This window comes from Medicago truncatula, chromosome 8 (assembly GCF_003473485.1).
Source record: "Medicago truncatula cultivar Jemalong A17 chromosome 8, MtrunA17r5.0-ANR, whole genome shotgun sequence".
NCBI classification, from domain to species: Eukaryota; Viridiplantae; Streptophyta; class Magnoliopsida; order Fabales; family Fabaceae; genus Medicago; species Medicago truncatula.
The window spans coordinates 28,024,804-28,041,515 of record NC_053049.1 but is presented as its reverse complement, the minus strand read 5'-3'; the positions used below and the strand labels follow the sequence as shown (position 1 = coordinate 28,041,515).

Genomic DNA, 16,712 nt, shown 5'->3' with positions numbered 1-16,712 from the left:
AATGAGATAATAAGTGGCGCAGTTTAAAAAAGTTCTAGAGATGTGCAGAAGTCGGCTAGTAGTATAAAAACAGAGTATTAAACGCATGTTGTAGAGAGAAGTGTATAAAACTCTCTCGTGAAATGTGTAGAATATTGTTGTATGATGCATGCAGAACTCTTCCCTGAGGCCTGTAAAAATGGTAGAGCTTATCATTTGTATACTAACCAAGTAAAATGCAAGAAAAAAAAAAATCAAAGCATCCTCTTAACAAGTAGATATTGTCCTTCTCTTAAATTTTATGCATTCCTCAATTTCTCCCAAAAGCTCGCTATAACCTCCTCATTTTAAAAAAAATGTGGCATCAAAGTTTATGTTACAATAAGAAATCCTTCCATAGTCATGGAGAATAGTGAAGTAATGTCTTTTCATGTTCCACTTCTAGAAGGGGGTACGTATGATAATTTGTGTATCAGAATGAAAGCTCTTCTTCGAGCACATAATGTTTGAGAGGTAGCTGAAAACCGTTATAAGGAATCACAAGATGAAGATTCGTTAAATCAAGCACAATGATATATTTTGAAGGATTTAAGAAATAGAGATAAGAAATATCTCTTCCTCATCTACCAAGCACTAGATAAATATGAGTTTGCAAATATTTTAAATGCAACATCCTTTAATGAGGCATAGAAGAATCCTTAAACCTCTTGCAAAGGTGAAGACAAAGTAAAGAAGATATGTCTCCATACTCTAAGAGGTGATTTCGAATCCCTACATATCAAAGAGTTAGCTTCTATTTTTGAATATTTTTTCGAGATTATTGATGTTTCAAAACAATTAAAAAGAAATGCTTAATTAGAGGTTAGAACATGTGAGAAATATGGAGAAAATACTCCTCTCTTTAGATCCTAAATTCGAGCATTTTGTTGTGTCAATTGAAGAAACCAAAGATTTAAAGTATATGAGTATATGACGATAAAAAAACTTCAACGAACATTGCAAGTTTATAAGGATAAGCACAAGAATAAATAAGAGATCACAAATAAATTCTACAAGATGCACTTAAATGAGAAGTAAGAAAGACAAAGAAATGAGAAAAGCAAACAAAGTTGAGGTTTAGGTTGAACACGAGGTTGCGGTCAAGAACAATTTGGATCTGTCAACAATGGACGAGGTTTAGATTTCACCAGCAACAATTATGAGAAAGGAGAAACCTTAACAAGAGGAAGTGGACGAGGATACTCTTGTTAAAATGTTGGCCATTACGCTTCAATATGTATATTTTCAAAGAATAGAGTTGAGGAAGAGATCAACTATGTGAAATGGTAGGATTGGAAGTTTTAAATAGTGAGGCTATCATGTTGAAGTAACGATGGATGTCAAGAAAATTCATTGTACCTTGACAATTGTGCAAACTACCTTTGTGTGGGAAAACGATCATGTTTGTGGATTTTCATGAATCAATAAGTGAAAATGTCTCGTTTGGTTGTGATTATAGGATTCCAGTGAAAGGAAAAGGTTGTTAAACCAAAGTGGGTTTTAGAACAATGTCTATATGATTCTGATGTTAACAAAGTATAAAATAACAATTGGATACTCTAATGTATGTTCGAGTGTGCAGGACCATATAATTAAAATTCTAAATTCATAGTCAACTTATTGATTTTGAAACATCAAGCTCTAAAGAAAAATGAAAGTATTTTGGTACCCAAGAGAAGCTCTGAAGACTTAGAAGATGATCTGAAGAAAGGCAACAAAAAGTTAAATATTTGAATAGAAGATGCATCAAACCTTCAAGACTTTGATAAGAACAAGTTTTGATGGAAACATAATATGATCGAACCAGATTATGAAAAAAGCAAGTTTTGATGGACATGTCACTCTGACCAATTTTGTCTTATTTTTTTGGAACGTCACTTTCTAGTTCTTATAGTACTTTTTGTCTTCTTTTGACCATGTGAAAAAACAAACAAAAGTTTTCCAAGGCAAAGAGAATGAAACATATCATTCCCAAAGAAGCAAATAATCTCTCTAGAACTATTCAACAAAATTATCCATTAGAGGAAAAATATTTCAAACCTAATCAAAGTTTCTCAAAGACGATTTTGATGTGCTCGCATTCTTCAAATAACGACTCTTTCATTCTCTCATATTTAAGAACCTGAGCAGTTCGAAGAACATAAGAGACTTCACATAATTTACAAGTGTCAAAACTCTGTCAAAATATAAAGTGCGCAAAGACTTAGAAAATTCTTAGAAACTCTATATCTTGGAATTTCCTAAGTATAAAAAAAGTCAATTGAGCTTTAAGTTTAGTTTACCGTTCTTTGAGTACAAAATGTAAACAATCAATTTTATTTTTAATATTTTATTTTAGAATCCCACATGTATGAGGCAAGGAAATTTTAGGCTTGTGTGTCTACGTAATTGTAATCCTTTGTGATTATAGTGAAAAATCCCTTAAAAGTGTAAGGTGACTGGACTAACCTCGATTTTAGGGTGAACTAGAATAATAGCTTAGGTTGTCTCTATCTCTATCTCTCTCTGATTATCTTGCTTTCTATGTTTTGTTTAAACATTTAGAAAGAGATTTTTCAGAAAAAGGCAACACAATTCAACTCCATCTTCTTGTGTTTTTCTCACCTTCAAAGATAATATCTTAATTTTTTTGAAAAATGGATGACCTGAGTTGATTTCAAATGTCTATTATGTCCCAAACTTAAAGAATAGTACTTTGAGATGAGGAAAGCTTTTAGAAAAAGGATATGATATTAAGTTGAAAGATTTAAGTATCTCCATCAAATATGAGAAAAATAATCTCATAACCAAGGTTCTAATGTCGATAAATAGGATTTTATTGTTGAGTATCCAAAATGATGTGGAAAAATGTATCAAAGCTTGCTACAATGATCCATCATGGTTTTGACATCTTCCATTTGGGTAGTTAAATTTTGGAGGCTTAAGTTTGATGTTGAAACAAAATATGGCTTAGGATACTTTTTCCAAAGGATTCAAGTTCAAGCACCAAGAAGTCATTCAAGCTTATAAATGTGGATGTCTGTGGATCGTTCAAAGCCAAGTTCACTAGGTAAAAATAACTTATTTTCATCAATGATTTTTTGAAGAAAACACATGAGTTTATTTCTTGAAGCAGAGATCATAAGTTGAAGCAGAGTTCATAATAATTTTTTTTTTCTTCAAGAAAATAACAAAGGTATTATCGAGAGAACCAGCTTACAGATAAAAGCTATATGGACGTACCGAGGATATGAATTAACTTCTAAAGAGTTTCAAGAGTTTGTGAAAGAGAATTGAATTAGGCTTCAACTAACAAAACATAACAAATTATGGTTGGAACCATGATTTTTAGGAAGGAAAATTAGAACAATTCTTGATATGACTCGAATCATGCTCAAAAGTAAGAAACTACCAAAATAATTGTGGGTTGAAGTTGTGGCGTGTGTAGTCGAATTAACTAATAGATCTCCAACAATAAGTGTGTGAAAAACACCACAAGATGCATAGAGTGGAAGAAATTCTAGATTATCACACTTGAGGGTCACATATGTTCATATTTTAGACGATAAGAAAGCCAAACTTGACGACAAGAGCTAGAAATTCAACCTTGTTGGTTATCATCAAAGTTCATAGGGAATCATGTTGTCAAAAATGAACAACAAGATATAAATTAGTCGAGATGTGGTCTTCATCGAAGAAGGAGAGCGAGACGTTATTACTCACTCAAAGGAATACGGTTTCCTTCTAGAATTTGAAGAAGAAAAATTTAGAGAAGTTGAACAAGTGTCACACTTACCAAAATTGTCCACTTCTGTAGACATTAGGAGGGAAAGGATCGTGAGATACACACGTAGTATCCATATCACTATGACAACACATAGCTCTTATCACCTCTGTTGAGGATGACTCAAAATTTGGTGTTTGGAAAATGTTGGAATCGTGACACGATTTTGGCATCGTGGCACGATTTTCTAGGCAGTGAGCATGGTTTGCAGGGTGTCCAATCGTGACACGATTTTCAACTTGCTAGGAACGTTTTCAGGATAAGGTTGGTTGTACCTTGGGTCGTACGCACCAACCATGTCACGATTTGTGGAAAACGTGATACGATTTTGCTCGGATATGAACACTTTATATGCATTCTTTGACCCATTTGTTGGGTAAGCTTGGTGAATCTCATGGAAACCAAAGGAGGGAACTTTTAGGGTTTTAGATACTAAAGGTTGAGGGTCTTTGGGTGAGGTTCAAAGCTTCAAGATGTGAATCTTGGAGAACCAAAAGAGGGGGCTCTTGTGAAAAGGGTTGGTGCCTTTTGGGGAAGATTCATGGGGTTGGAAAACACATGAGTGGAGAGTCTTTTGTGAGCAACTTGGGTGAGTCTTGTGAAACCAAAAGAGAAGATCCTTAGTAAAATCAAAGGCTAAGGGTTGGTTCTCTTTTGGGGGTTAGATTCTAGAGCTGGAAACAATTGTAAACACCTTGGGAGAGTGAAAATCATGAGTGTCTTGTTCATTGGTGAGATTGGAAAAATGGGTAGAAATTAAGGTTGTTCTTTGTGAGCTTGTTGAAGCTAATTTCTTGTAACCCATTTGTATCTCTTTGTAAGAACTCATTGATAGTGGATTGGAAAGATCAATCTCTCCTCTAGAGTAGGTTAAGTTGGACCGAACTGGGTGAACATTTCTTGGTGTTGTTATCTTTTCTTTACTCTCTTTATCTTGTTTATCCTTTGGTTGAATTGTGGTTTTGCTATGCACTTGGTTTATAGACTAGGTCTATATATTATTGTTGTTGCTTGTGGTTTACTTTGGTTGTTGGTTGCCATTGATACTTGCTCCACACATCATAGTTTGTATTGGTGTGAAATTTGAGTTCCGAAATTCACAACAACCTCGATGACTTAAAGATCTCTATGAGGAAATTGAGGGAATGGATAATCCACATTATTATGTCTCTCTTCAAATTATGCATACACAAACTTAGTAGCAGTTACAAAAGATAAGAATCAAAAAGATGCAATGGATAAAGAAATTAAAGACACAGAAAAGAATAGAACACATAAACTCGACACCCTTCTAAAAAAGCCTAAGGCTACCAATGTCTAGAAAGTGTGCAAGGCAAAAAGAAATGTCAAAGGAAACAATGAAGGACACAAGGAAAGAATAGTTGCAAAAGGCTAAGCTGAAAATATTGATTGAAATATAGTATTTTTCGCAAGTCACTCATCAAAATACCATAAGAATAGTACTCTCACAAGTTGAAAAACACGAGTTGAGAGCTCCTCATATGGACAAGAACTATGCCTTTTTGAATGGAGTCCTATAGAAAGAACTATACATTTAGAAACCATTGGGATACAAAGTGAAAAGTGAGAGGGAAACAAGATATTACTGTTGGAAATATTAATAGGAAATAGTTCGGATAGATACGAAAGATAGAAGAGAGTTGTTGCGCCGTGGCAAAAGCAACTGCCATGAAAGCAAATTTCCAATGGACCTCTGGTGCAATTTAATATCCGGTTTTGCTCCCCAATGTTTACACAACTACGTGTCTGAACTCGTGCACTTGAGGCTAGCACGTTGGAGCTTCACAAACAATACCCAAAATAATTGAGAATAGAATATAAAATAATGAACTTGATTTTTGACAACTAATTATCTGCTCCCCACTGTTTCCATACGTCTTTTTTTGTCGGAAGCATTGTGACTAATAAAAAAGACTTGTTTTTTTCACCCTATTTATTTATGGCGGCTCCTATTGTTTTTGACGAAAATGTCAATGTGATTTTCAGATTCGATAATATGAAATGAGTTTTCCCACTGTTTTGGGTGGGGAAAAAAATGAATTTTTCATCAATTTGGATTTTAAAAACCAAACACCTCAAAAAATTAGGGGTTTTCCTTGCTTTTTCCGGATTATAAAATCCAAACCCCTTCTAAACACCTATCGTGTGCCAAGAATTAAGGGGAAAAACATTTTGGATTATATATTCTGAACCGTATCATCACAAATATTGAGCTTGTTTGTAACATGGATAGCCATTTTATGGAACATATTATTCATCCTAACCCCATCCTTGTGTTTTAGATCATTGTTAGTTGCTCCTGTCGTGTCTCGGTCGAAAATCTAGTTTTCGGACTACTTGATTAGATTGCTCTAAACTTTCCCAGAAAAAAAAATTGCATTAGTTTTATTTGATTTTTAAATTTTTTTTGGTGGTATTTTTATATTTTATTTGACATGTTTTATAATTTTTTTAATCTTTTTTGTTGTTTTTTAAAAGCGAAATTCACAATTGGTAAAATGGAAGAGATTCTGATTGCTGCTTATATATAAACATATTTTAGATTCTATAATTCAAATACATCCAAACTGTATTCGGATGATAGAATAGTTTAAGGGTACTAGTTGCATTTAGGGTGGGACAAGGAAAGAGTTTCCCATCATGGGAACGTTTTTTTTTTTCAACCATTATATTGAAATGAAACATTGAACTTACTATAGGCTATCCACATTATATCTTTTTCTCACTCTTTTCAACCTCTGAATGAGACACCAAGAGGCCCACCACCACCACATACTCCTACTAGACACAATTTTCAAACCAATCTTACACCCTTTTGATAAAGCTTCAAGCCTGTGTCTAAAATTTCCACTAATTTCCATTCATACTCTAATTAAATTTTCAATACAATTTATGTATGCAACATACCATGTTTATTCCTTCCTTTGCCACAACCACCACCCACACCAGCGGCTGCCCCATTGGCCTCGCATGGAAACCTCCCCCTCACACCACCGTCGGAAAGTCAAAGTTGTCATAATAGCCGGCGCAACATGCTTCACTAAATCACGTCTCTTCGTTGAACTCGCCATCGTCGCCGTCCTACCGCCACCACCATCACCAGAGTTTTAGTCTAAATCTATGAATGAATCTTGATTTGTCTCCCCCTTCATCCTCTTTCTGTTTTTGTTTTACATTGCTCTTATCTTTCAAAAAGTTGAATTATGTTCTCTTAAGCATGGAACATGCTCTTCCTGCAAAGCACTTTGTAACCATTAATGTTTTTCCCCCACTAAATTTGTTATGTTTTGTTTATTGATTCAATGAAATAATTGGTGCTTTTGGCTTGGATTTGTTGTGGAGGTCAATAGGTTGATTTTGAAAGGTTGTTGTTTTATGTTGGTGGTAATGGTGGGTGACTAAGTAGATACATGGAGGGTGAAGGAAAATCGAATTACAGAATAAACAACGGAATAAAAAATTTTGATTTCATTTCTTTGGATCATTACGAATTTGACAAGAATCAGTGATTCGATTGTTACCTCGAAGTGTAGAATATGGGTTTTGGAATCACGATCACAACAAAGCAAGCAGCAGAGCCTCTAGCAAGTCCACACGAACGGTACTCCTCCAAATCTCGGTGCTAGCCAAGGAATCAGAAGTTTCAGAGAACTAGGGTTTCTAAAAAATGTGTAACAAAGACTTCAGCACTAGGGTTCTACTTATAGAACTCCTAGTGTGCTTTGCAAGTCAGAAGTCACTATTGGCCTTCCGTAAGCACAATAACGAGTTTAGTATTTTGCTAACTAATTAGCGTTATTTACTATACGCACCCATTATATAAGTCATACTTATATTTTTCTTTTGACTATTCTTTTGTGTGTGACCCTATAGGTTCTAGTCACGTTTGTAACACCCCGTTACCCAAAAGCAATTAAATAACAAATATTCATCAGAGTAATCCCACAACGGGCATGCTACACGTCATTTCAAAAATTCTTAAATAGAAAATAAAACTATTTAATCAAAACAACTTGATATATATGAAAACATAGCAGCGGAATAGTTTTCAAATCCTTAACCTCATGAACATCCAACAACAGTCTATGGCATTAAAGGCCTTAGCATAAGTCAACATCATTGTTCAAAAGACAATAAAAGGCTCCACATCACAATTCCAAAATTTGATACATGGAAAGGAAAACAACAATAATATAAATAATAATTCCCATCCCACGTATCAGAGCCCTAGACACGACAATGAGCCACCACCAACTACTCAGGATCACCTGCAAGTTACCGATAGGAAGGGCAACATTTTCAAGCAGAAGGGGTGAGATTCACAACAATAAATATAGATATTAATTCTTCAATTGAATCTAACACCCTATAACATCAATACGTTATCTTGCAAATATAAATAATTAATTCACAAGCAACAACAACATCATCATAATCCACTTAACAAGTATGTATACAATGTACATATTTACCAACAACATCATCATCATCAAAGCAACATCTACAATCAACAACTAAGACTCATGCAAATGACATGACAACACTGCTAAGACAACACCTTAGACTTCTCAATAGATGCAAATATGCATGTGGTACCAAACAGGACCGAAGCCCTCGCCGCTTTTGAATGGTTAAAGCATTCATCAGGACCGAAGCCCTCACCGCTTTTGAATGGTTAAAGCATTCATCAGGACCGAAGCCCTCACCGCTGTGAACAACTAGTGTTCCAGGACATGAGTCCTCTCCGCTGTTTTATGCATATGCAATGGACCTACTTGTGTATATCTACATACAACTGACCATGCAATGCAAACTCCATGTGACACCACTTAAACAACATGTATGATTCAATAATTAGCATACATTCAGTCATCATCAGTAATCAACAATTCAGCAATCCAATCATCCAGAATAATGCACAATTAAATATAACCATGCTCAAAACAACAACATCAAACACTACCACTCATACACGCAATTCAACACTCAGGAACTATGCAACTCGCCTCGCGAGCACATCTACTCGCTATGGCGAGTTCACAAAACTACTTGCTCGCCATGGCGAGTTCAAGGCGAACTCGAGGCGAGTGAAAATTAGGTGCTCTCGGGAAAAATGACATTTTCTCACTCAAACCTCAATTCTAAGTTCCCTATTCATCTTTTTAACCTAAAACTTTCATCATTCATCATTAAAATCATCTAGGTACCTTAAACCATCCCCAAAACATCTTATAACAACTTTTCAAAAATCAAGTTTTATTCAGGCTTGCTCGCCATGGCGAGTTGGTCTGCTCGCGAGGCGAGCGATGAAGTTGCTCACTCGCGAGGCGAGCGATGAACTTCTGTACGGGCAGAAAATTGGTTTTTCCCAAAAATCGCATTTTTCTTCCATTCACTCCCCAAATCAGTTTACAGATATAAGTTAACTTGCTGTATACACTCAGAACCCATTTCTAACATCAAAATCACACTCACAACTTCAAATCCAACAATTCAACATAAAATCCCAAAATCCCAATTCTCACTACAACTCTGTTAAATTCAAAATCAGAAATCAATAACTACACTATTGAAGTAAACCTCACCCTTACCTTAGAAATTGCAGAAGAAATGTGCAGCAAAATCACTCTTGGCTCTAACTTGGTCTTCTCCCATTTTTCTCCCAACTTGTCAGTTTTACGTACAAAGCTTTCTAACCTCTCTTTTCCTAACTTCCCATTACTTGTAACTCCCTTCTATTTTCATTTAACTCCCTTTAATTATAATAAATATTAAATAACTCCCTAAACTCCAAAATAACCAATATTTCATACTTACTCTAATTATTATTAAATAAACCATATAATAAAATAATACACCACATAAATCACCCAAATATCACACACATATATATATATATATATATATAAATATATATATATATATATATAAATATATATATATATATATATATATACACTCCACATAAATCACCAAACATCATATAATATATATATATATATATATATATATATATATATATATATATACTCCACATAAATCAAAATAATTAAATAAAACAACTAGGGCGTTACAACGTTGGCAATAATATTAAATCTAATATTTAATACTATAAACAATGAGCGGTATCTAGCAACACATCATTGCTATCCAAGTGACAAGAATGTCAAGTGATCTGACGAAACCTTTTCTATGATAATATTTATGTGTACAATTACTCCTTTGTCCTAATATCGATATTGATCTCAAGGCATAGATTTTGTCACTCTTGTATAGATGAATATTTATATTCCTTGATTCCGGAATATATTGAATAACGAATAAGTCCAATATCTCATATTGACCTAGTTCGGCATGGCCATGCAATTTTAAAGTCATATTTCATGAATAGGCCTAAAGATTTATCTCCTGTTATGAGGAGGGACAAATCCCATTTAGGAGACTGATGTCCCTCAGCATGATTGATCAAGTACCCATCAACCAACTTTATGGTTATCCTTTTACAAACAACGTTAGAATGGCAACAAAGCAATTGAGTCCACATCTAGGGATCATAGTGGTTTCAGGTCTAAGAGTGATATACACTATTATCATTATGAGAATATCTTATGACAATTTCATAACATACTATGTAGTATTCTCACGGTGGGTCAATCCGGTATAAATATTACTCCTAATATTTATACCTATGTATAGACTTAATATCTCATATATATGACCCATGAGATGTGGTCATCGGTCTACATACATAATAGTCTCGACGCTTTATTATTATCCCAATTAATATTAAAGCTTGACTATGGATACATTTAAGAATACTGTTTTTTATGTTAATGTAATCTCATGATTAAATCACACTTAATATATCATTTACATGAACTATCTATTCTAGGGACTTTATTAGCATTACTACAAATATAATTAAGAGAGCCATATATTATTCAATAATAAAAGTCATGATACATAAGATAAATTTAACATAAACTATTGGCCTCTATTGTAACACCCCGTTTTCCCAATATACAAATTTCATAAACAATTATCAGAGTAAAAACAATAAACGGGATATCACATAGAAACGTAATCCAAAAACAGTTAAATAATAATTTAACCTTCACAATATCTTTAACATAGCAGCAGAATATTTAATTCAAAAGTCATAAATCAGTTTGGCACGTAGGCCCCATCAAAAATAGTTCATAATTCATAACATAATGAAAATAACATATTATCCACGTAAGAGAATGAAGCATGTTATAGCATATAACCCCATCCCGTTACGTATCAGAGCGACCTAGACGACACAGTGAAGGCAAGGCCACTCACGACGGCAACTGCACACTAAGCACGATCACCTGCAAGTTACCCATACGAAGGGCAACATTTTCAAGCAGAAGGGGTGAGATTTCATAATACAATAACATTAATCAATGTAATTGAGAATCATAAATTAACAACATAATCATTCCATTATTAACCTTGCATAATTGCTAAACAGTTATCACGTAATCGTTTGTTCAATAATTAGGAATATCATAACATATCAAATAACACTTATCACGTAATCACATATTCAATCATTATCAACAAGGCATCTTAATCATGACAATGTGACAATGCTCTTAGACTCCTTATATGCATGTGGTACCAATCGTCATCATAAGTATTAATATACTTTAATCGTGCGGAGGACAAAGCTCCTATAAAACGTGCGGAGGACAAAGCTCCTAATATTCGTGGTGAGGACTAAGCTCAATGATATGCTATGCATGGACACTTATGAACAGAACACGTAATCATCGTAGTCAACATGCATCCAATAATTTGGAGCTAAACATTATCATATACATATGCACTTAGTTAAATAACAGAAGCAGCATAAACAAGTCACACAGCAAGATGATATCATTATATCAATAGCACATAAATTGCATTATTATCAAACCTTCATATTTTGCATGAATATACAATACATTAGTTCATACTCAATTAATATCAATATAGTCTTAAACAACTCTACAGGCTGCAGTAAACATCATCACTAGGTCTCAATGCCAATTAGGGGTTCACTCTTGATCAACACATGCGACACAGATCGCACAAACACTCAAGCAACTACCTTCTGGTTGTACTCGCGAGGCGAGAGTACTTACTCGCCATGGCGAGTAACACTAATCTCCCAAACTGATGTTGTTCTGGGTTCAATCCTGTCCTAAAATCATCCCTAATCAATACTAGGTATGTTCAGGTACTCAAAGGCACTCAAGGTCCAACTAAAAAGGTCGAAACACGAAATATGACATGCACTCTGCCTAAGCTCGCGAGGCGAGGAAAGGTTGCTCGCCATGGCGAGTTGCACCAGACAACTCGCGAGGCGAAGGGGGAAGGCTCGCGTGGCGAGCGATGAATCTTCATCACTCGCGAGGCGAGGATCATAGCTCGCCGTGGCGAGCGATGAATGTCGCTACGGCCAGGCTTCCTAAAAACACAAAAATCCGACGTTTCACATGGTTCTAAGCTTGGTTTTGATTCCAGAATTCATCCTAAACATATTCTAAGGTTACAGGACAATTCTTACATCAATCTAAACAAGTTTTACCGTTTATTCTCAATTCTTAGGGTTTTGACCTAATTCCAAAACTTCTCTAAATCAATCCTAACTATGTCAACTAATCATCAGAATTACAGAGGTTAATGCTACTGAGTTATTAGTCCCACCCTTACCTGGTTATGAAGAAAATCGCAGCCCTCTTGGTCTCTTGCTCCTCTCAAAGCTTTTTCTCCCTTTTCCAAAAGTTTTCACGTACAAAGTGTTTTTCTAACAATTAGGTCTTCTCTATTTATATCTCTTCCTAATTACTTATCTTATCTCAATTTCTCCCCCAAACTATCTAAAATATCAAAACAGCCCTCAACTAAATATTTTATATTATTTTCAAATCTTTATTTTATTTAACAATAAAATAAATCTCATATCATAATCAAATCCTCCAAAACTCATAACTTATCACGTCATCAATCATATCATCAAAACATACCAAAATCATGCATATACTATATAATTATAATATAATTGCCTAAACTCAATTAAATAACTATTAAACGAAAGTGGGCGTTACAACTCTCCCCCACTTAAGAGATTTTCGTCCTCGAAAATTTACCTCAAGCAAACAACTCTGGATAAGACTCCAGCATCTTACTCTCAAGCTCCCACGTCAAGCTTTCACCAGTCGCTCCCGACCAAACGACTCTCACGAGAGGTATCTCCTTGCCTCTCAACGTCTTCACTTTACGATCATCAATCCTCAACGGTAAAGTCTCTACCGTAAGGTTGTCTCTAATTTGCACATCGTCGCTTTGGGATTACATGAGATGGATCCGGAACATACTTCCGAAGTTGCGACACATGGAAAACGTTGTGCAAATTCACAAGATGCGGCGGTAAACCCACTCGGTAAGCCACCGTTCCAACTCTTTCCAATATCTGATACGGTCCAATGAACTTCGGGGTCAACTTCTTTGACTTCAAAGCACGTCCTACACCAGTCATAGGAGTGACTCTCAAAAACACGTGGTCTCCTTCCTGAAATTCAAGATCTTTTCTACGCTTATCATGATAACTCTTTTGTCGACTCTGCGACGCCTTCATTTTCTCTTGGATCATCTGAACTTTCTCAGTAGTTTGCTGAACAATCTCTGGTCCTAAGACCACTCTTTCTCCTGATTCAAACCAACACAACGGAGTTCTGCATCTCCGACCATACAAAGCCTCGAACGGTGCCATTCCAATACTAGAATGATAACTATTATTATAAGTGAACTCGATCAACGGAAGATGACTATCCCAAGTTCCTCCTTGCTCAAGAACACAAATCCTCAACAAATCCTCTAGCGACTGAATTGTCCTCTCCGACTGACCATCTGTCTGTGGATGATACGCCGAACTCAATCTCAACTTCGAACCCAAGGCCTCTTGCAAACTTTTCCAAAATCTAGAAGTAAATCTTGGATCTCTATCTGATACAATGCTCGAAGGAACACCATGCAGCTTCACAATCTCTTTGATGTAAATCTCTGCCAACTGGGCAACAGGGAAACTAATATTAATAGGTAGGAAATGAGCTGACTTCGTCAACCTATCAACAATAACCCAAATTGCGTCGCTCCCTCTCGGAGTATTCGGCAAACTCGTCACAAAATCCATCGATATACTATCCCATTTCCATTCTGGCACGTCTAAAGGTACCATCATTCCAGCAGGTTTCTGATGCTCAACTTTCGACTTCTGACAAACTAAACAGGAATACACAAACTGTGCCACATCTCGTTTCAAACCAGACCACCAGAAAATCTTCTTTAGATCATGATACATCTTCGTAGCTCCCGGATGAATACTCAAGCTACTTCTATGACTCTCTTCAAGAATCATCTTCTTAATCTCTTCATTGTCTGGGATACAAATTCTTCCTCGGAATCTCAACACACCTTGATCATCGATTTTAAAATCACTGTCTTCAGTCTGATCTCTAGCAACCAACAAGTCCACAAACTTTACATCAACTTTCTGTGCTTCCTTGATACTTTTCAGAAATTCACTATCAATCTTCAGCATACCTAGTTTCACACTCTGAGGTGACCATTCGCAAACCAAACTCATATCTCTAAACTGTTCAAGCAATTCGAACTCTCTGACCATCATGGCGGACACATGCAATGTCTTCCTACTCAAGGCATCTGCAACAACATTAGCTTTACCTGGATGATAATTCAAACCAAAGTCATAATCCTTCAACAATTCGAGCCATCTTCGCTGTCTCATATTCAACTCCTTCTGATCGAACAAATACTTCAAACTCTTGTGATCACTAAACACTTCAAATCTCGAACCATACAAGTAATGTCTCCATATCTTCAATACAAAGACTACGGCCGCCAACTCGAGATCATGCGTAGGATAATTCTTCTCATGAACTCTCAACTGTCTTGAAGCATAAGCTACCACTTTACCTTCTTGCATAAGTACACCTCCTAAACCCAACTTGGACGCATCACAATATACCACAAAAGGTTCATCCGACTTCGGCAAAATTAACACTGGAGCAGTCGTCAAACGCTTCTTCAATTCACCGAAACTTTTCTCACAATGGACGTCCCACACAAAAGTTTTACCTTTACAAGTCAACTGCATTAGCGGAAGAGCTAACTTAGAAAATCCTTCAATAAACCTTCTATAGTAACCGGCTAAACCCAAGAAACTTCTAATCTCAGTAACTGACTTAGGAGTCTCCCACTGTGATACCGCTTCAACTTTAGACGGATCCACTGCAATACCATCACCAGAAATAACATGGCCTAGAAAACTCACTTCTTTCAACCAGAATTCACACTTAGACAATTTAGCATAAAGTTTCTTCTCTTTCAACACTTGTAAGACAATCTTCAGATGCTCAGCATGTTCTTCTTCGGTCTTGGAGTAGATTAAAATATCGTCGATAAACACAACCACAAACCGATCCAAAAATGCATGGAAGATGCGATTCATATACTCCATAAACACTCCAGGTGCATTGGTCACACCGAAAGGCATAACTTTATATTCATAGTGACCATAACGCGTTCTGAAAGCCGTCTTCTGCATATCTTCATCCTTTACTTTAATCTGGTGATAACCTGATCTCAAATCAATCTTGCTGAAAACTCGTGCACCCACTAGCTGATCCATCAAATCATCAATTCTCGGAAGTGGATACCTATTCTTGATAGTTACCTTGTTCAACTGTCGATAATCAATACACAACCGCATACTACCATCTTTCTTCTTTACTAGCAAAACCGGCGCTCCCCAAGGTGAAACACTTGGTCTAACAAACTTCTTCTCAAGCAAGTCTTCTAACTGTTTCTTCAACTCAGATAACTCAGAAGCAGACATACGATAAGGTGCCATCGAGACCGGCTTCGTTCCAGGAACAAGATCAATAGAAAACTCAACTTCTCTCTCTGGAGGCACATCAGGAATCTCATCTGGAAAAACTTCAGGAAATTCACACACCACCGGTAACCTATCAATCACTGCTTGATTCTCAATAGATAAAGTAGCCATTAACGAAAACATCAAGATACCGTCGCGTTCCAGTTGCTTCAGCTGCTTAGTAGATAAAAACTCTGCACCACTCTCCTCTTCGACGGAAGAGAAATGTACTGACTTGCTAAAACAATTAATAAGAACGTGGTTGTACTCTAACCAGTTCATACCCAAAATCACATCCATACCACTCAAAGGTAGACAAACTAAATCCATTTCAAAATCACGACCAAACATAGACAAAGGACATTTCAAACATACGAGAGAAGTAGTCACCGAACCCTTAGCTGGAGTTTCGACAACCATCTCTCCATTCATATCAGACAAATCAAGACCCAAAGCAGAAACACAATCGAAAGCAATAAAACAATGCGTAGCACCAGTATCAATAATAGCAACTAAAGGAGTATTATTAATATAGCAAGTACCTCTGATCAAACGATCCTCATTCTCTGTCTGAGTCCCAGTCAAAGCAAAGACCCTACCAGTAGTCGGCGCCCTCTTAGGCTGAGTACACTGTGAACTAATGTGACCCTCTCCGTTGCAATTAAAACAAACAATGTCTGTACGGTTGCAATCAGCCACCACATGACCCTTCTTACCACACCGGACACATTTCTTGATTTCCTCAGAACAGGCGTTGCTCTTGTGGCCTTTCTCACCACAATTGAAGCACACAATCTCTGCAGCATCCTTCCTCTTAGGCCGCCTAACATCGACCATCTTCTGTTTCCCTTTGTCAGCGGGGGCACTGTACGGCTTAGGACGACTCTGTTGTCCCTTGCCCTTCCTTTCATTCACTACCTTGTAGTGAGCCTTCGTATCCTC

At 36.3% G+C, this 16,712-nt stretch overlaps 1 protein-coding gene across 1 annotated transcript in view; it reads left to right on the top strand.

The window, feature by feature from the left end:
* The first annotated feature begins 381 nt into the window (after window positions 1-381).
* LOC25480130 (receptor kinase-like protein Xa21) overlaps window positions 382-16,712 on the top strand; it is a 35,625-nt gene continuing 19,294 nt past the window's right edge. The window contains exon 1 of the mRNA XM_039829094.1: window positions 382-430. Within this exon, the coding sequence (XP_039685028.1) occupies window positions 382-430 (49 nt within the window). The remainder of the gene's footprint in view (window positions 431-16,712) is intronic.